The following is a 21280-nucleotide window of genomic DNA, read 5'->3' as shown; positions in this document are numbered from 1 at the left end:
TTGAGGGGTGGGTTAGTATGTTTGCTGATGACACAAAGGTTGGAGGTGCCGTTGATAGTATCGAGGGCTATTGTAGGCTTCAGCGAGACATTGACAGAATGCAGAGCTGGGCTGAGAAATGGCAGATGGAGTTCACCCTGGATAAATGCGAAGTGATGCATTTTGGAAGGTCAAACTTAAATGCTGAATACAGGATTAAAGGCAGGATTCTCGGCAGTGTGGAGGAACAGCAGGATCTTGGTGTTCAAGTAGCTCCCTCAAAGTTGCCACCCAGGTGGATAAGGTTGTTAAGAAAGCATATGGTGTTTTGGCTTTCATTAACGGGGGATCGAGTTTAAGAGCCGTGAGGTTATGCTGCAGCTCTACAAAACCCTGGTGAGACCACACTTGGAATATTGTGTCCAGATCTGGTCGCCCTATTATAGGAAAGATGTGGAGGCTTTGGAGAGGGTGCAAAGGAGGTTTACCAGGATGCTGCCTGGGCTAGAGGGCTTGTCTTATGAGGAGAGGTTGACTGAGCTCGGACTTTTCTCTCTGGAGAGAAGGAGGAAGAGAGGTGACCTGATCAAGGTGTACAAGGTAATGAGAGGCATGGATAGAGTTGATAGCCAGAGACTTTTCCCCAGGGCAAGATTGACTGCCAGAGGGGTCATACTTTTAAGGTGTTAGGAGGAAGGTATACAGGAGATGTCAGAGGGAGGTTCTTCACCCAGAGAGTTGTGAGCGCATGGAATAGTTTACCAGTGGTAGTCGTGGAAGCGGAGTCATTAGTGACATTTAAGCGACTGCTGGACATGCACATGGACAGCAGTGAATTGAGGGGAATGTAGATTAGGTTACTTTATTTTTGGATAAGGATTATTCCACGGCACAACATCGTGGGCCGAAGGGCCTGTATTGTGCTGTACTTTTCTATGTTCTATGTTCAATGCTCTATGTTCTATGTTCTAAAAGAGAATTCCATTCTGAAGAGGGGTCACTGGACTCAAAACATTAACTCTGATTTATCTCCACAGATGATGTCAGATCTGCTGGGTTTTTCTTGCAAGTTCTACTTTTCTTTGAGAGGATTCAAAAGATCTGCACAACTAGAGAAGAATTTTCTTAGACACAGCAAGAACTACAGATGCTAGAGTCAGAAATAACACAGTGTGGAGCTGGAGGAAGATAGCAGGCTAAGCTGCATCAGAGGAGCAGGACTGTTGACGTTTCGGGTCGGGACTCCACTTCAGAAAATTCTTATTCTTGTTCTCCCATCTCTGTGCTCTCCTAATTGCCTCCTGTACTTGCAAAAGGGCTACAAAAAGTGTCCAAGACATTTTTCCATCCCCACCCTTGTCTGCCTTCCGGAGAGACCACTCTCTCCGTGACTCCCTTGTTCGCTCCACACTCCCCTCCAACCCCACCACACCCAGCACCTTCCCCTGCAACCGCAGGAAGTGCTACACTTTCCCCCACACCTCCTCCCTCACCCTCGTCCCAGGCCCCAAGATGACTTTCCATATTAAGCAGATGTTCACCTGCAAATGTGCCAATGTGGTATACTGTATCCACTGTACCCAGTGTGGCTTCCTCTACATTGGGGAAACCAAGTGGAGGCTTGGGGACCACTTTGCAGAACACCTCCGCTTGGTTCGCAATAAACAACTGCACGCCCCAGTCGTGAGCCATTTTAACTCCCCCTCCCATTCCTTAGACGACATGTCTATCATAGGCCTCCTGCAGTGCCACAATGATGCCACCCGAAGGTTACAGGAACAGCAACTCATATTCCGCTTGGGAACCCTGCAGCCCAATGGTATCAATGTGGACTTCACAAGCTTCAAAATCTCCCCTTCCCCCACTGCATCCCAAAACCAGCCCAGCTCGTCCCTTCCCCCCAATGCATCTCAAAACCAGCCCAGCTATTCCCACCTCCCTAACCTGTTCTTCCTCTCACCTATCCCCTCCACCCACCTCAAGCCACACCTCCATTTCCCACCTACTAACCTCATCCCGCCTCCTTGACCTGTCCGATCTCCCTGGACTGACCTATCCCCTCCCTACCTCCCCACCTATACTCTCTCCACCTATCTTCTTTTCTCTCCATCTTCGGTCTGCCTCCCTCTCTCTCCCTATTTATTCCAGAACCCTCTCTGATGAAGGGTCTAGGCCCGAAACGTCAGCTTTTGTGCTCCTGAGATGCTGCTTGGCCTGCTGTGTTCATCCAGCTTCACACTTTGTTATCTTGGATCTCCAGCATCTGCAGTTCCCATTATCTCTCTTCAGTTAAATGGAATGGTTCTGATTAAAAACACAAATCATTCTCACTTAAACCCTGTATCCAGTGCAAGTCCATGCCTCAAATCCATACAAGAGTCAACATATTTACCCACAGTAGGTATAGAAAACAACATCTTCTAAGAGCATTTTATGCTGGTATCAAGAGTATCTAGCAGCACATTTTTACCATCATGTGTACAAATATTTTTGGAATGTACAAAATTACCTGCTGTGACTTTTAGTACCGTGCTTTTAGTCAAGGTTTCCTCTATAGAATCCTGTTCAACTTTGATCGTTACCACAGCACCATCATCCTTGGATACATTGGGATGCATTGTAATTGTGCAGGGAATGAAGAACGTCCCGTCAGAACTGCGGTGTAATTCTGGCTCTTCTGCACAGAAGGAATCATCTTTCTCACATGAGCCTGATAGACTTTTGAGGGGAAAAGTTACTCTCCTTGGTCCTGACTGTGGCGCTTTAGATTGCCAGTGAAATAATTTCTTTTCATCCTTTTCGTGCTTCCTTTTGATCGATGTAACAATAGTCACCACTCCTGGGCTGACTACAGCAACTTTCCAATTCAGACGGCTTTCCACACCATCTCTGATTTCAAACGGTGTCTTGATATCACTAATTATACATGGAACTATGATATAAAAATAAAACATAAATGCAATATAAACATTTGTCCCAACTCTCTGCTGTGCATTCTTGTTTAGACACAAATTATGAACTGAAAGCACCATTAATTGCATCATTTAAAAGAGATTATTTGTTCTCAATAGGTGCAATCTCACCTTCTCTACACTGTGCACAAGTTATGCTCAAATTTACTTAAGTCAGAAGTCACAAGTCACCAGGTTATGGTCTAACAGGTTTATTTGAAATCACAAGCTTTCAGAGAATAGCCCCTTTGTCAGGTGAAGTGTGGGTGAAATATACAGACATAGAATTTATAGGCAGTGAGATCAAAAGATCATACAAATAGCCTTAGTGGAGTGTCGAATAACACACCAGCACCCCCAACAATGACGGCCTCAATGCAACAGCCTCTATACTCAATATCAACACCTGCCAATTTCCAGACGTAATCCTCCAGCTCATCTGCGTCATCCTCGACCATTTTTACCTTCGACAACCAGTTCTTTTTCCAGGCGCAAGGAACTGCATGTGGACCGTAATTATTCTCCTGTTCCCCTGAGAAGCAGTGCAAGCAGGAGCTTGGAGCAGGAGCCTGTCGGGAAGCCGGTGAGTCACGGTTTTTGAATCTTTAAAAAGCTTACCTCGTGAATAGGCGGAGGTACGCTGAGCAGGAGCCGACACGGGACTGGTGAGTGAGTGAGGTAATATATTTGCGTGGTTGCGTTACCCGAAACACTACCCAGGTAGTGTCTCCCACCCATCCTCCTCCTCTAACCAAAAAAAAAGGTTCTGTGTGCCTGATTGGTAAGGTAACAAGTGTATTTTTTATGCTTTTTTTAAAGTCTTGGGAGTTTAGAATAATGGGAACGGAGGTCAGGGCAGTTGAATGCTCCTCCTGCAGAATGTGGGAGGTAAGGGTCACCACTAGTGTCCCTGCTGACTACATCTGCAGGAAGTGCACCCAACTCCAGCTCCTTGAAAACCGTGTTAGGGAACTGGAGCTGGAGCTGGATGAACTTCAGATCATTCGGGAGACAGAGGGGGTTATTGAGAGGAGTTACAGGGAGGTAGTCACTCCTCAAGTACAGGATAAAGGCAGATGGGTTACAGTCAGGGGACGGAAAGGGAACCGGCAGGCAGTGCAGGGATCCCCTGTGGCCATTCCCCTCAACAATAAGTATACTGTTTTGGATACTGTTGGGGGGATGACTTACCAGGGGAAAGCAGTGGGGCACAGGTCTCTGGCACAGAGTCTGTCCCTGCTGCTCAGAAGGGAAGGGGGAAGAGGAGCAGAGCAATAGTCATTGGGGACTCCATAGTTAGGGGGACAGATAGGAGGTTCTTTGGGGATGAGAGAGACTCACGGTTGGTATGGTGCCTTCTAGGTGCCAGGGTGCGTGATGTCTCTGATTGTGTTTTTGGATCCTTAAGGGGGAGGGGGAGCAGCCCCAAGTCGTGGTCCACATAAGCACCAACGACATAGGTAGGAAGAGAGATGGGGATTTAAGGCAGAAATTCAGGGAGCTAGGATGGAAGCTGAGAGCTAGGACGAACAGAGTTGTTGTCTCTGGTTTGTTGCCCGTGCTACGTGCTAGTGAGGCGAGGAATAGGGAGAGAGAGGAGTTGAACATGTGGCTACAGGGATGGTGCAGGAGGGAGGGTTTTGGATTCTTGGATAATTGGGGCAGGTGGGACCTCTACAAGCAGGATGGTCTTCACCTGAACCAGAGGGGTACCGATATCCTGGGGGCGAAATTTGCTTAGGCTATTCGGGTGGGTTTAAACTAATTCAGCAGGGGGATGGGCACCAAAATTGTAGTTCGACTATAGAAAAGATTGAGAGTAGGGTGGTCCAAAATAAAGTTTCAGGGAAGCAAGATGGCACTGGCAAGCAAGAAGTTGGATTGAAGTGTGTCTACTTCAATGCCAAGAGCGTCCGGAATAAGGTGGGTGAACTTGCAGCATGGGTTAGTACCTGGGACTTCGATGTTGTGGCCATTTCAGAGACATGGATAGAGCAGGGACAGGAATGGTTGTTGCAGGTTCCGGGATTTAGATGTTTCAGTAAGAACAGAGAAGATGGTAAAAGGGGCGGAGGTGTGGCATTGTTGGTCAAGGACAGTATTACAGTTGCAGAAAGGATGTTTGGGGACTCGTCAACTGAGGTAGTATGGGCTGAGGTTAGAAACAGGAAAGGAGAGGTCACCCTGTTGGGAGTTTTCTATAGGCCTCCGAATAGTTCCAGATATGTAGAGGAAAGGATAGCAAAGATGATTCTCGATAGGAGTGAGAGAGACAGGGTGGTTGTCATGGGGTCTTCAACTTTCCAAATATTGACTGGGAACACTATAGTTCGAGTACTACAGATGGGTCAGTTTTTGTCCAGTTTGTGCAGGAGGGCTTCCTGACACAGTATGTAGATAGGCCAACAAGGGGTGAAGCCACATTAGATTTCATACCGGGTAATGAGCCCAGCCAGGTGTTAGATTTGGAAGTAGGTGAGCACTTTGGTGATAGCGATCATAATTCTGTTATGTTTACTTTAGTGATGGAAAGGGATAAGTGTATACCACTGGGCAAGAGTTATAGCTGGGGGAAAAGGCAATTACGATGAGATTAGGCAAGATTTAGGGAGCATAGAATGGGGAAGGAAACTGCAGGGGATGGGCACGTTAGAAATGTGGAGCTTATTCAAGGAAAGGCTCCTGTGTGTCCTAGATAAGTATGTACCTGTCAGGCAGGGAGGAAGCTGTAGAGTGCAGGAGCCGTGGTTTACGAAGGAGGTGGAATCTCTGGTCAAGAGGAAGGAGAAGGCTTATGTTAGGATGAGATGTGAAGGCTCAGTTAGGGCACTTGAGGGTTACGAGGTAGCCAGGAAAGACCTAAAGAGAGAGCTCAGAAGAGCCAGGAGGAGACATGAGAAGTTGTTGGCAGATAGGATCAGGGTAAACCCTAAGGCTTTCTATAGGTATTTAAGGAATAAAAGAATGACTAAAGAAAGATTAGGCCCAATCAGTGGAGTCAGATGAGATAGGGGAAGCGCTAAATGAATATTTTTCAACAGTATTCACTGTAGAAAACGACAATGTTGTCGAGGAGAATACTGAGATACAGGCTACTAGACTAGGTGGGATTGAAGTTCACAAGGAAGAGGTATTAGAAATCCTTCACAAGGTGAAGATAGAGAAGTCCCTTGGGCCGGATGGGATTTATCCTAGTGTTCTCTGGGAAGCCAGGGAGGAGATTGCCAAGCCTTTGGCATTGATCTTTAACTCGTCATTGTCTACAGGAATAGTGCCAGATGACTGGAGGATAGCAAATGTGGTTCCCCTGTTCAAGAAGGGGAGTAGAGACAACCCTGGTAATTATAGACCAGTGAGCCTTACTTCAGTTGTTGGTAAAGTGTTGGAAAAGGTTATAAGGGATAGGATTTATAATCATCTCGAAAAGAATAAATTGATTAGGGATAGTCAGCACGGTTTTGTGAATGGAAGGTTGTGCCTCACAAACCTTACTGAGTTCTTTGAGAAGGTGACCAAACAGGTAGATGAGAGTAAACCGGTTGATGTGGTGTATATGGATTTCAGCAAGGCGTTCAATAAGGTTCCCCACAGTAGGCTATTGTACAAAAATGCAGAGGAATGGAATTGTGGGAGATATAGCAGTTTGGATCGGAAATTGGCTTGCTGAAAGAAGACAGAGGGTGGTAGTTGATGGGAAATGTTCATCCTGGAGACCAGTTACTAGTGGTGTACCGCAAGGGTCAGTGTTGGGTCCACTGCTGTTTGTCATTTTTATAAATGACCTGGATGAGGGCGTAGAAGGATGGGTTAGTAAATTTGCAGACGACACTAAGGTCAGTGGAGTTGTGGATAGTGACGAAGGATGCTGTAGGTTGCAGAGAGACATAGATAAGCTGCAGAGCTGGGCTGAGAGGTGGCAAATGGAGTCTAATGCAGACAAGTGTGAGGTGATGCACTTTGGTAGGAGTAGTCGGAAGGCAAAGTACAGGGCTAATGGTAAGATTCTTAGCAGTGTAGATGAGCGGAGAGATCTCGGTGTCCATGTACACAGATCCTTGAAAGTTGCCACCCAGGTTGACAGGGCTGTTAAGAAGGCATACAGTGTTTTAGCTTTTATTAATAGAGGGATCGAGTTCCGGAACCAAGAGGTTATGGTGAAGCTGTACAAAACTCTGGTGCGGCCGCACTTGGAGTATTGTGTACAGTTCTGGTCACCGCATTATAAGAAGGATGTGGAAGCTTTGGAAGGGGTGCAGAGGAGATTTACTAGGATGTTGCCTGGTATGGAGGGAAGGTCTTATGAGGAAAGGGTGAGGGACTTGAGGCTGTTTTCATTAGAGAGAAGAAGGTTGAGATGTGACTTAATTGAAACATATAAAATAATCAGAGGGTTAAATAGGGTGGATAGGGAGAGCCTTTTTCCTAGGATGGTGACAGCGAGCACGAGGGGGCATAGCTTTAAATTGAAGGGTGAAAGATATAGGACAGAGGTCAGAGGTAGTTTCTTTACTCAGAGAGTAGTAAGGGAATGGAACGCTTTGCCTGCAACGGTAGTAGATTCGCCAACTTTAAGTACATTTAAGTCGTCATTGGATAAGCATATGGACGTACATGGAATAGTGTAGGTTAGATGGGCTTGAGATCGGTATGACAGGTCGGCACAACATTGAGGGCCGAAGGGCCTGTACTGTGCTGTAATGTTCTGTGTTCTATGTTCTATGTATGCAACATTTTCATACCCAAGCTTGCGCAAGAGCTCTTTGCTGTGCAGGATCTCCAGTCAATGCTATACACCAGATACATCAATGACATTTTCTCCCTTTGGACCCATGGTGAGGAATCACAAATTACTACATAGCAATATTAACAAGTTTCATCTTGCTGTCAGACTTACCATGGACTACACTTCAGAATCAATCTCATTTTTGGGCACACACATCCATATCAAGGACGGAAACCTTAACCCCTCACTCTATTGCAAAGCCTATGGATAACCTCACAATGCTGCTCTTCTCTCGTTTCCACCCTAAACATGTTAAAGAGGCCATCCCCTACAGACAAGGCCTGTGTATGCACAGGATCTGCTCGGATGAGGAGAAATGTAGCAGGCACCCAAACATTTTGAAGGATGCCCTCCTAAGACTGGGATGCAATGCTCAACTCATCAATTGCCAGTTCCGACGCGCCACAGTGAAAAACCGCAAAGACCTCCTCAGAAGACAGACACAGGATGCAACCAATAGAGTACTCCTCCACCGTCCAGCACTTCCCTGGAGCAGAGCAACTACACCACGTTCTTCTTCACAGCCTTCAGCATGTCATTGATGATAATTGAGCATCTCGCCAAGGTCATACTAATGCCTCCCCTTTTCACCTTCAGACAACCACCAAACCTTAAACAGACCATCGTTCACAGGAAACCACCCAGCCTTTAGGACTACATCGACCACAACGCCACTCAACCATGCTATAGCAAGATAGGTCAGATCTTCGCCATGGCCACTACCATCACACATGGGAACACCACCCACCACGTGTATGGCAGATATTCATGTGACTTGGCCAATGTTGTCTATCTCATACACCACAGGCAAGGATGCCCTGAGGCATGGTACATTGGCGAGACCATGCAGATGCTACAACAAGGGATGAATGAACAGTGCACAACAGTCACCAGATACAAATGTTCCTTCCCAGTCAGGGAACACTTCAGCGGTCAAGGGCATTCAGCCTCCAATCTTCGGGTAAGTGTCCTCCAAGGTAGCCTTCAAGATACACAACACAGAATTGCTGAGCAGGGACTGATCGTCAAGTTCTGTATCCATGAAGACGGCCTCAACCGTGATCTTGGATTCATGTTGCTCTAAATGTGACCCCACCACATTGTTCTGTATCTGTAAAACTTTCCTTACTGTCCTACTTGACACGATCACTTGGATAAATTGTTATGATTTCTCAACCTTAAATATGTTGTGCAGTTTTGGACTTCTTTTTGCTTTGGTTAGATCCTCAGCATAACTGTCATGTTATTCCAGTCACTTAGTTTTTCTCCAGCACCAACTTTTTTTTTTGTAATTATCTCCCCACCTCATTTAATCAGATTATAGGTTATCCCTTCGCTTGTTATTCAGCTGTGAACACTTTACTCTCACCGTCTGATACCTTTGATCTCCAGCAGAGACTTATTATTCAACACTTCCCTCACATCATTTGTATGATATTTGATCTCTTTGCCTATAAATTCTATATCTATGTGCTCCTCCCTCTCTTCACCTGACATTGGGGCTGTGCTCCAAAAGCTTGTGATTTCAAATAAAGCTGTTGGACTACAATCTGGTGACATGAGACTTCTGACTTTGTCCACCCCAGTCCGATACCAGCACCTCTACATCAAATTTACTTAAGTTATGATGTTCCATATGTAAGCTAAACAACCACTGTTAAAGGCTCTTTGAGTGATCGCTTTAACAGTGCCCAGTTGGTGGAAACTTTGAAAGTTAAGGCAGTTTGACCTTGCAGGTTTAGTGAACTTAAAGTTTACTTGAATGTCAGCCCCATGGAAATCTGTGTGGATACGCACCAGGTGCCGTGCTTTAATGGGCAGGATTTTCTGAGCAGTGGCAATGGCCCTTTGCTTTTATATAAGAAAGAAGCTCCTCATTTCTGAGAGGAGATTTCACTCGAGGCACCCTCAGAAATGTGGAGCCTTATTTCCATTCTGGCTGTTCTCTTCCAATGCAGGGCTGTCAGTGAAGCAGCAAAAATCAACATTATATACTTGGCATAGTATTTACCTTTTGCAAGTAACGACCTTTCAGATTCATGTTTAGCTTCATCTGCTTCTTGTTGTCCTTAAAAACAATGAAGTCAAAATATATCAGCCTTGTGTACAAAATACATTGACTTGTATCAATGGTATTTGCTTCTTGTCACCCTTAAAATCAATGCCATCAAAATACTTAGCCATGAAATAGAGTCAGAGTCATGGCGTTGTACAGCACAGAAACAGACCATTTGATTCAACTCATCCATGCCCGCCAGATATCCCAAATTAATTTAGTCCCATCTACAACCATTTGGGCCATAACCTTCTAAACCCTTCCTGTTCATGTACTAACGCAGATGCCTTTTAAATGTTTTAATTCTAACAGCCTCCACCATGTTCTGTAGTAGCTCATTCTGTACATGCTCCAGCTCTGTATGAAAAAGTTGCCTCTTGGGTTCTTTATTAATCTCACCCCACTCACCCGTCATATCAATGGCATTTGAACCCTGAATGGGGCAGTATTACAAGTGCACCATTAGCTCAGTTCTTCAGCCGACTTCTATTCAGACATTTGGAAACCAATTCAACAAGACATTTGTCTCAATCCTTTCACTGCCCAAGATGAACATAGCAGTAACAAATACCTGGTTATGGATTTATTACGAATGAATCTGTTCAAAGATACAAAACTCTGCAGCAGGTGGGGCGTCAAATCAGGCCTCCTTGCTTGGAGATAAGAACACTACCAATATGCCAAATGAGCCCAGTGTCTGGTCATAGTGAACAACCAAAACAAAACCGTCACAATTAGATAAAGTAGGATTTCAGCAATATTCACACTTACGATGCCAGTAAATAGCGGGCAAAATTGTTGCTGGAGAATGAAAGTCCACTTGTGAATTTTGTTCGCTCATTAAAATGTGATTTCCACATTTGTGAACAGTAAACTGAAGCTGGAGAGCAGCAGAAAATTCAGAGATAATGTGAACTGCAGATGCTGGAGAATCCAAGATAACAAAGTGTGGGGCTCGATGAACACAGCAGGTCAAGCAGCATTTCAGGAGCACAAAAGCTGACGTATCGGGCCTAGACCCTTCATCAGAGAGGGGGATGGGGAGAGGGAACTGGAATAAATAGGGAGAGAGGGGGAGGCGGACCGAAGATGGATAGAGGAGAAGACAGGTGGAGAGGAGAGTATAGGTGGGGAGGTGGGGAGTGGATAGGTCAGTCCAGGGAGGATGGACAGGTCAAGGAGGCAGGATGAGGTTGGTAGGTGGGAAATGGAGGCTTTTGTGCTCCTGGGATACTGCTTGGGCTGCTGTGTTCATCCAGCTTCACACTTTGTTATCTTTAGCAGAAAATTCAGATCTGTTTTTCACCCATTCACTAAGTTAACTGATGGATTGACAACTTATTATCATGTGTGCTGCATTTTAAATATTTTAATTTTCCAATTGGACTTTAACTGACCAGTTCTGAATCTTACTGATGAGTGGTGACTACTTTATTCCATACATTTGCATTTCATTTGTAGATTTACTCACTTCTATACAGCTTTGAATTGTCGAATCCTTTCCCAGGAAACTAGGTGGTGCCAGTTTCAGTGAGAGGCCTCAAGCCCCAACCTGTACAGTTTGTTAATGCAAAAGGCCACCAATCCATTAATGTTGAACTTATCTGTGATCATCGATGCCAGATCTTGGAGCTCAGTGCGATATATCCTGGGAGTTGCTGGGAGAACACAAAGGTTCCTACTTCTTTCCAAGTTCCTTGGGCTATGCAGGGATGGCTACTGAGAGACAAGACCTAACCCCTTTCAAATACAGCTCATAAAACCTTTACAAAACCCTCAGAGTGATACAAATGGAGATACAGCACAGTCCATACTTCCAACAGTGTCACAGTGGAACAGACCACAGGCTTGTTATGATAAGGTTTTAATGCCTGGAGAAGTTTTACAGTGTAGGCAAGAAAGGGTATGTTACATGATTATGGCATACTGCACCCTTCACAACTGGAAATGACAAAATCCTGAATGTGGAGATAATTAGTGGTCAACAGCAATCTTCAGAGGAAGATGATGAGGATCAGGACAGTGACTAGGATGGAGTGTAATGTTGGTGGCAGTCAGGCAGCACTACAACATGGCACAATAAGCGCATGGCGTTGGTTGCTCATGAAGCCCCAGTGAGTGGCTGTGGTCTTCTCCAGCCAAGTGCAACCTTTTCTTTGTTTCTGAGGTGGGAGCCTTTTGTCCACCATCACCCGCTGCCTAGTCTTCGCCCTCTCAGACTCGTTGAGGTTCATTTTTTCATGCAATAAGACATAAGGTGGGTTGGGTGTAATGGAAGTGGATGGAAGGGCAGCCAGCAATGATGCATGAGCAGGACAGCAGGTGAGGTGTCCCCAGTGAGTAAATAGGAACCAATAGTAATTTGCTGAGAAGGTGACTGCAGCTACATGTTTTATACAATAATCTACACATCGTCATGAGAGGACTGCATGGTGGTAGAGTTCAAATAAGTGGTGACCTTGAATGTGTAAGGTAGCATACAGAAGGTGGTAGCACTAATCCTTGTGAAGTGGAGGAAATCGTTGCTGGGCCTCCTGTTTCACCTGAGACACAGCACTGACTCAGCCACATCTCAGTCCAAGCTAGACGAGCCTGAACAAAGAACACATAACAGCACAGCACAGAAACTGGCCCTTCAGCCCACCATGATTGCGTCAACCATGATGCCAATCTAAACTAATCTCATGTGCATGCACACGCTCTGTATCCCTCTGTTCCCTGCTTGTTCTTGTGACTGTCTGAATGCCACTTAAACATTGCTACTATATCTGTTTCTACCACTTCCCTTGGCAGTACAGTCAAGGCACCTAAACACTTTGTGTAAAACAAAAGGCTTTCCTCGCACATTTCCTTCAAACTTTTCCCCTCTTACTTTAAATCAATGCCCCCTATTATTTGACATTTTCACCCTGGAAAAAGGATTTTATGACCTGCCTTGTCCATGCTTCTCAATTTTATATACTTTTATCAGGCTGCCCCTCAGTCTCTGACACTCGAGCAAAAACAATCCAGCTTTGTTCAACCTCTCCTTATGGCTAACACACTCCAATCCAGGCAACATCCTAGTAAAGGGAGAGGGAACTCGTCCTCACCTCAAGAACTTCTCTTTCAATTCCTCCCACTTCCTACAGACAAAGAGAGTGGCCATGGGTACCCGCATGGGCCCAAGATACGCCTACCTCTTTGTAGGTTACGTGGAACAATCCCTCTTCCATAGCTACACTGGCCCCATCCCCCACCTCTTCCTCCGTTACGTCAACAACTGTATCGGTGCCGCCTCGTGCTCCCATGAGGAGCTTGAACAGTTCATCCACTTCACCAACGCCTTAGGCTCACCAGGACCATTGCTGATACCTCTCTCTCATTCCTGGACACCTCTGTTTCCATCTCTGGCAACCACCTGGAAACCGATTTCCATTTCAAGCCCACTGACTCCCACAACTACCTAGAATACACCTCCTCCCACCCACCCTCCTGCAAAAATGCCATCCCCTATTCCCAATTCCTTTGCTTCAACTGTTTCTGCTCCCAGGATGAGGCATTCCACTCCTGTAACATCTCAGATGCTCTCATTTTTCAAGGACTGCAACTTCCCCCCCTCATTGGTCAAGAACGACCTCGACAGTTTCTCCTGCATTTCCTGCAACTCATCCCTCAAACCCCCTCCCCGCAGCAACCAAAACAGAATCCCTCTCCTCCTCACGTACCACCCCACCAACCGCCAGATCCAAAGCATCATCCTCCGACACTTCCACCATCTGCAATCTGACCCCACCATCGCCAGTCGCAAGCCATTTCAACTCCCACTCCCACTCCTCAGACAACATGTCCATCCTGGGCCTCCTGCAGTGCCACAGCGATGCCACCCAAAGGTGGCAGGAACAGCACCTCATATTTTGCTTGGGAACCCTGCAGCCCAATGGTATCCATGTGGATTTCACCAGCTTCAAAATCTCCCTTCCCCCTACCGCATCCCAAAACCAGCCCAGCTTGTCCCCGCCTCCCTAACCTGTTCTTCCTCCCACCGATCCCCTCCTCCCATCTCAAACCCCACCCCTGTCTCCTACCTACTATCCTCATCCCACCCCCTTGAGCTGTCTGCCCTCCCTAGACTGACCTATCTCCTCCCTAACTCCCCACCTACACTTACCTTTACTGGCTCCATCCCCGCCACTTCAACCTGTCTGTCTCCTCTCCACCTATTTTCTCCTCCATCCATCTTCTATCCACTCCCCCTCCCTATTCATTTCAGAACCCCCTTCCCCTCCCCCATTTCTGAAGCAGTGTCTAGGCCCGAAACATCAGCGTTCCTGCTCCTCTGATGCTGCTTGGCCTGCTGTGTTCATTCAGCTCTACACCTTGTTGTCTAACATCTTAGTAAACCTCTTTTGTACCCCCTCAGAAGCCTCCACAACCTTCCTATGGTGTGGCAAACAGAACTACATACAGTACTCCAAATGTGGCGTAACTAAAGTTATATGCTGATGCAACTTAACTTGCCAACTTCTGTATTCAATGCCCTGATTGATGAAGGCAACAGTCATATGCCCTCATTACTACTTTATCCACTTGTGTTGCTACTTTCAGGGGTCATGGACTTGCACTCTAAGATCCTTCTGTATATTCATATTCCCAGGTGTACTGCCATTTACAGTATACCTTCCTCTTTTATTTGACCTCCTAAAATGCATCACTTCTCACTTGTTCAGATTAAGCTCCACCTGCCATTTCTTCACTTGACTTTTCAATCTTGAAAGTGGAGTCGCAGGTAGATAGAACAGTGAAGGTGGCATTTGGTATGCTTGCCTTTTATTGGTCAGTGCATCGAGTATCCGAGTTGGGAGGACATGTTGTGGCTGTAAAGGACATTGATTAGGCCACTATTGGAATACTGCATGCAATGTTGCTCCCCCTGCTGTTGGAACGATGTTGTGAAACTTGAAAGGGTTCAGAAAAGATTTACAAGGATGTTGCTAAGGTTGCAGGGTTTGACCAATATGGAGACACTGATTAGACTGGGCCTATTTTCCCTGGAGCGTTGGAGGCTGAGGGGTGACCTCAGAGGTTTATAAAATCATGAGGGGCATGGTTAGGGTAAATAAACAAGGTCTTTGCCGAGCGTAGGGGAGTCCAAAACGAGAGGGCATAGGTGTAAAGTGAGAGGGGAAAGATTTAAGAGGGATTTAAGTGGCAAATTTTTCATGCAGCAGGTGGTGTGTGTATGGAATGAGCTGCTGGGGAACTGGTGGAGGCTGGTACAATTCCAACATCTGAAAGACATCTGAATGTGTATATGAATGTGTATATGAATAGGAAGGTTTAGAGGGGTATGGGCCAAATGTTGGCAAGTGGGACTAGATTTATTTCGGATATCTGGTCAGCATGGTCGAGTTGTACCATATTCCGTGTTGTATGTGTCTGTGACTCTATGACCTATGTCCTTTTGCATCCTTTGACAACCTTCCTTACTATCCACAAGTCTATCAATTTTCGTGTTGCCTGCAAACCTACCACCGACATTTTCATCCAAGTCATTTGGCTATCTTAGAACCAAAGGAGGTCCCAGTACTGATCCTCACAGAACATCACTGATCACAGGCCTCCAGTCAGAAAATCACCCCTCCATAACTAAGCAATTGTGTGTCCAACTTATAAACACACCATGGATGTCATGTGACTTAACCTTCTGGATCAATCACCATGAGGGAAACATCATCAAGTGCTTTAGTAAAATCCATGTAGAAAACATCCTCTGCCTTACACTCATCAACCACTTGTTACTTTCTCAAAAATCTCTAAAATTCATGAGACAAAACCTCCCTGCGTTAAACCGTGCTGACTTTTCCTCATAAATCCATTCTTCTCCAAATGCAAAAAAATCTTCTCCAATAATTTCCCTACCACTAATATATAGCTCACCAGCCTATAATTTCACGTTGCTTTTATATCATTCCATGGTCTTCTGGCCTATCTGTTCCATTATCTACCATTGGCTATTGGGAGACTGATGGCGTTATTGCATCACAGTGATTGTGCCTTTCTTAATTCTGAGTTCTACCCACGTGGCCTTGCTGGATGTACCCTCCAAGATGTCCCCTCTTAGTCCAGTTGTGATATTCTCCTTAATCTGTGTTGAAACTCCCCCATCCCTTTTACATTCCTCTTTATCTCACCTGAAATATCTGAACGTGGAACATGGTGCTGCCAGTTCTGCCCTTCTTTCAACCAAGTTTCTATAATGGCAACCACATCATAATCCTGCGTACAACCTAGGTTTTAAACTCATTTGCCTTACCTGTTATACTCCTTGCATTAAAACAAATACACTTCGGACAACTAGTCCCACCGTGTTCATTAACATCACCCTGCCTGTTCTTCCTATTAGACTTACTTAACCTAACAATGACCTTTTCCTCAATTACACCACATGCTGACTGACTGCTCAGTTTCCCACTGCTCTGCCACTGTAGTTTAAATTCACCCAAGTGACAGTAGCAAATCTCCCTGCAAAGATATTGGTGCTCCTCCACTTTAGATCATAATTATCGGATTTGAGTTGAAAACTAAGAATGTTATGTTTAATTGTGAAATTGCAATAGAATAAAGAAAACTTGATTGCACAAGGACTAGATAACAGAGATAATGGGAACTGCAGATGCTGGAGAATCCAAGATAACAAAGAGTGAAACTGGATGAACACAGCAGGCCAAGCAGCATCTCAGGAACTCAAAAGCTTCATCAGAGGGGGGTCCAGGACCGAAATGTCAGCTTTTGTGCTCCTGAGATGCTGCTTGGCCTGCTGTGTTCATCCAGCTTCACACTTTGTTATCCTAGATAACAGAGACTTCAGGTTTCAGTAGGAGATACAGCGAAGATGAAGAAAGGAATTGTTTTGTGCAATGAGTAACAAATGGCCTGGAATTTACCCCTAGCAGTCTGATGGAAGTGGAGGTAATCAATGATTTTAACAAGTAATATAATGTGTACAGGGAAATAAATCTATAGGGATCTAGCAGGTGAATGGGACCAACGGGATTGCTCCACATGTACAAAGTAACCTGTGTGACTCTGTAACTTGTAATGAAACAGCGTTGCGGTGAAACCAATAATGATCACAATCGGGACCAAACAATATTAGTCAAAACCACTGTCAGAACAATAAAGCTGCCCACAGATGGTAACTTGTCAAAAAACAATTCCCTTTCCACCATTATGACAAATATTCAGCATTTTCAGGCAAGGTGCCATGCAACGTTCTAATAACAAAATAGTTCTTAGAATATATAGTCAGTCAGTCTCAATGAATATAAAAATGACTTTACCTTTCGATTTTTTGTACCAGATACAAATTCCTGCACAAACTCCTATACATAGTGCACAGAAGCCAGCAATGCCTCCAATAATTTGGTATACAGTCAGTATTTTATCTGTTGAAGTAGAAAACATGCACAACTCTTTCTAAAATTGACAACGAATAGATTGCAACATTTGTACATATTCATTAGAAGCTTTATTGTCCCGTTCTGTTAATCGGATCAACTTACTTTCAAGAAAATATGATTGAACTGAAATAATTTATGTAAACATGTGATATGTGCTCAACATTGTGCAGAGCTTGAAACTAATTTTTTATGCATTTAGCCTTATGCTAAATTAACGAGGCTTGTTTTTCAGTCATCCCAGTCAGATACCTAAAACAGGAATCTGGGCTTTTGGGTATGTTGCTTAGGGTCTAGTCTTGTCTGGAAGAGCCCACACTGGAAAATGAGTGAAGTAGGTTGCAGCTATGTCCTGCTTAAGAATTCTTCAGGAACCCCAACAATAAAAATTTACATTTTCAAAGAAAACTTTCCAATAAAATGAGGCGTAGCATCAATGCAGTTTGAATTCCAAACACAACATTGATCAATGATCAAAGTTGATACAATATAGGTGCACGTCTGCTCGACACTCCCTATCTTTGCTTTGGTGTATTGTGCTGTGGCATGCGGGCGTCTTCTGCTATGTAAAGAACAGGGACCTATATAGGGATGATACTAATCTGTGAAGAGCTGGGCATGGCAAGTAGAAAGATAGAAATTCAAATTTAGGGGAATGCAATGACAAAGTGATAATTTCACTGCAGATCCTTAAACTAAAGTTGAGGGGACATATATTCAAATCCTACCATGTGGATGGTGAAATTTGAACTTAATAAAAATCTGGAATCCAAAGGTCACCAAATGGCAACCATTGCCAATTTTGCAAAAAAAAACCCTTCTGGTTCACTAATGTCCACTAGAGGAGGAAATCTGCCATCCTTACCCAGTCTGTCCTACATTTGATTCCAGACCCACAGTGACATGTTGCCTCTTAACTGCACTCAGGGCAATTAGGGATTGGCAATGAATGCTGGCCTGGTCAATAATGCCCACATCCCACGAGTGAATAAAAGAAAGGGAGCAATTACAAAACTGGAAAGGCCATCTAAACAACTCAATGCTACAAGGTTATAAAATTATAAATTATAAGCAAACTCTGTACTCTCACTAGGTCTTACCTGCAGCACTGTCAGCATCCAGTGTAAAATTGTCGAAAATGGTTTTATGTTCCACTACACATCTGTAGTCAGTTTGTTCATTCAACATTGGTTCAGTTCTCACTTTAGTGGAGACAGTGAATGTTCCATCACTGTTCATAATGATATCCTTAGTTGAATGGTTTGTTGAAACATATTCCATTTTTCCATTTGATAACTTGAACCAACTAACATTGATCAGTTTAGGATAAAATTCTTTAACATCACACTCCAAGAAGTGCTCTATACCATTTTCAGTTTTGATTTCTTGTTTAGACATGCTGACTTTTGGTTGGACTGTGTAAAATAGAATAGAATATGAAAGTTGTTAATATATCACTGTGGATTTTACTAATTCTTGCTCTGAGAACGTAGCTTTGCTTCAGTTCTTTACTCCCTTTGCTATTTTCATTTGTTTTTACCTGCAGGATGATCAGTTGAATGTGGACACTGGTGGAATGGAAAGTTGAAGATGACAGGATCCTATCATAGTTGTGGAGCGATTTTTGTGTGATTTTGATGTGCAATGTTTCTCTTCACACATTTTTTCTTATACCTCTTACTATTGCTGCCCCAAGCATGGTCAGCTAGCTTTGTGAAGACTGCAATTTTGATGGTTGTTATTAACTGGTATGCTCACTTAGTCATCAGCAGAGTTGGGAGTCTGATGTTGTTAAGATTGAAATAAACATTTTTGCATATAGCAGTAAATACCCAGCACTGTAAGTAAAATTGCATGTTATGGGGCTGAAATTGATGTTCTCTCTCCTACCTGATACTCGCATCATTGAACTCTTTTCTTCTCTATGGGGAGTGACAAAAACAGTGCAGGTGTATGTTCCTTCTTCATAAAGTTTCACATTTGGAAGGTAAAGGGAAGCATTTCCTTTCCGTAAATCATTGTCAAAAATCTTTGCTCCATTTCTGATTGGTTGATGATTTCCTCCATTGAATACATACACATCTTTCTGGATGGTTTGTGATGTTAAAGCCCATCGAACAGCTACATGTGAGAGGTCAGGTTCTGGTTCTTTATATTCACATTTTAAAAGAGCATCCTCATTTGCTAAAACTTCCAGTGGTGAGGGAAATATCTCCACTTCTAAAGCTCCTACAAAATAATTTAGCATTTTAAAACGGTAATATGCATAAACATTTCTCAGTATCTCAAATACATAGAGAATTATTGTTACAATCTTAGTAGGGAGCAGTATCAATTTTCTAAAAAGACCCCTGAAATTTTCAAAACACACAGATTCACGAGAGTTCATGGTTAAAACAGAAGCATTTTTACTATACAGGAGTCAAACAAAGTATACACCAAATCCTTTGATTAACCCTTACACTCTATATCCAGAATCAGTATCAGTTCAATGTGAAGTAACAGACAACTTATGGCTGGTTATAAACTATAAATTATATATTAAAGACAGTGTCAGAAGTTAGGAATTGGTTTGGCAATCCACTCAGCATAAGTCTAATCAGTTTCAATCAACAAGCGTTTTTGAAACTATGTCTTTCTCACAAGATTTCCAGGTATTCTCCTCCTAGGCTTTCAACACTATAATTCCAACCAGACTAATATTCAAACTCAGAGCTAGGTCTCTGTTTTGCCCTCTGCAACTGGATCCTTAACTCCTGATTCACATAGAAATAGGCAACAACACCTCCTCCATGATAATCCTCAGAACCAGCTCCCTGCAAGGCTGCATACTCAGCACCATACTATATTCCCTGTACGCTCATTAATGTCTATCCAAATTTCATCTTGATTCCATCTACAAGTTTGGTGATGACACAACCATTGCAGACCAGATCACAAACAACAACGAGACAGAACACAGGAAAGAGATTAAGTGCTTGGTGGTGCATTGTAAAAATAACAATCTCTCCCGCAACATCAGCAAAATAAAACTGCTGGTCATTGACTTCAGGATGCAAAGTGAAGGGCACGGCCTGTCTACATCAATGGTGCTGAGGTGGAAATGGTCAAGAGCATTATGCTCCGAGGAGTGATGATCACCAATAACCTGTCCAGGATAGTCCACGTTGATGCGACAGTCAAGAAAAGACGACAACGTCTCTACTTCCAGATAGTAGGAACTGAGAATCTGAGTGAACAAGGTGTGGAGCTGGATGAACACAGCAGGCCAGGCAGCATCAGAGGAGCAGGAAAGCTGACGTTTTGGGTCGGGACCCTTCTTCAGAAATGGTGGAGGGGAAGGGGACTCAAATAAATAGAGAGAGAGGGTGGCGAAGATGGAAGATAGATAAAGGAATAGATAGGTGGAGGGAAGACTGGCAGGTCTAGGAGGTGGGGATGGAGCCAGTAAAGGTGATTGGAAGAAGGGAGTTGGATTGGGGGTTGGTCATTTGAGGGAAGACAGACAGGTCAAGGAGATTGGGAAGAGGCTAATAGGTAGGAAGTGGGGGTGGGGGTTGGTCAGTGAGTTGGGAGGAGTGGATAGGTCGGAGAAAAGACGGACAGGTCAAGGAGGCGGGGACGAGCTGGGCTGGTTTTGGGATAAGTTTGGGGAAGGGGAGATTTTGAAGCTTGTGAAGTCCACATTGAGACCATTGGGCTGCAGGGTTCCCAAAACGGAATATGAGGTGCTGTTCCTGCAGCCGTTGGGTGGGCATCATTGTGGCATTGGAGGAGGCCCAGGATGGACATGTTGTCCAAGGAGTGGGAGGGGAAGTTGAAGTGGCTCGCGACTGGGAGGTGCAGTCGTTTGTCATGAACCAAACGTAGATTAGATTCCCTACAGCGTGGAAACAGGCCTTTTGGCCCAACAAGTCCACAACGCCCCTTGGAGCATCCCACCCAGACCCATGCCCCTATAACCCACACACCCCTGAACACTATGGGCAATTTAGCATGGCTGATCCACCTAGCCTGCACATTTTTGGACTGTGGGAGGAAACCAGAGCACCCGGATGTTCCACAAAACAGT

The 21280-nt window shown here is 44.5% G+C and overlaps 1 protein-coding gene across 2 annotated transcripts in view; it reads right to left on the bottom strand.

The window, feature by feature from the left end:
• LOC125459499 (uncharacterized) overlaps positions 1–21280 on the bottom strand; it is a 62726-nt gene that overhangs the window by 37885 nt on the left and 3561 nt on the right. For both annotated transcript variants that reach the window (XM_059652064.1, XM_059652065.1), the window contains exons 2-6: positions 19099–19437; positions 18309–18623; positions 17092–17196; positions 9725–9781; positions 2489–2911 (exon numbers count right to left, since the gene is read on the bottom strand). In XM_059652064.1, coding sequence (XP_059508047.1) covers positions 2489–2911; positions 9725–9781; positions 17092–17196; positions 18309–18623; positions 19099–19437 — 1239 coding nt within the window. The remainder of the gene's footprint in view (positions 1–2488; positions 2912–9724; positions 9782–17091; positions 17197–18308; positions 18624–19098; positions 19438–21280) is intronic.

Source organism: Stegostoma tigrinum, chromosome 17 (genome assembly GCF_030684315.1).
Source record: "Stegostoma tigrinum isolate sSteTig4 chromosome 17, sSteTig4.hap1, whole genome shotgun sequence".
NCBI classification, from domain to species: Eukaryota; Metazoa; Chordata; class Chondrichthyes; order Orectolobiformes; family Stegostomatidae; genus Stegostoma; species Stegostoma tigrinum.
The sequence above is the reverse complement of the archived record's forward strand: the minus strand, read 5'-3'. Positions and strand labels throughout refer to the sequence as shown.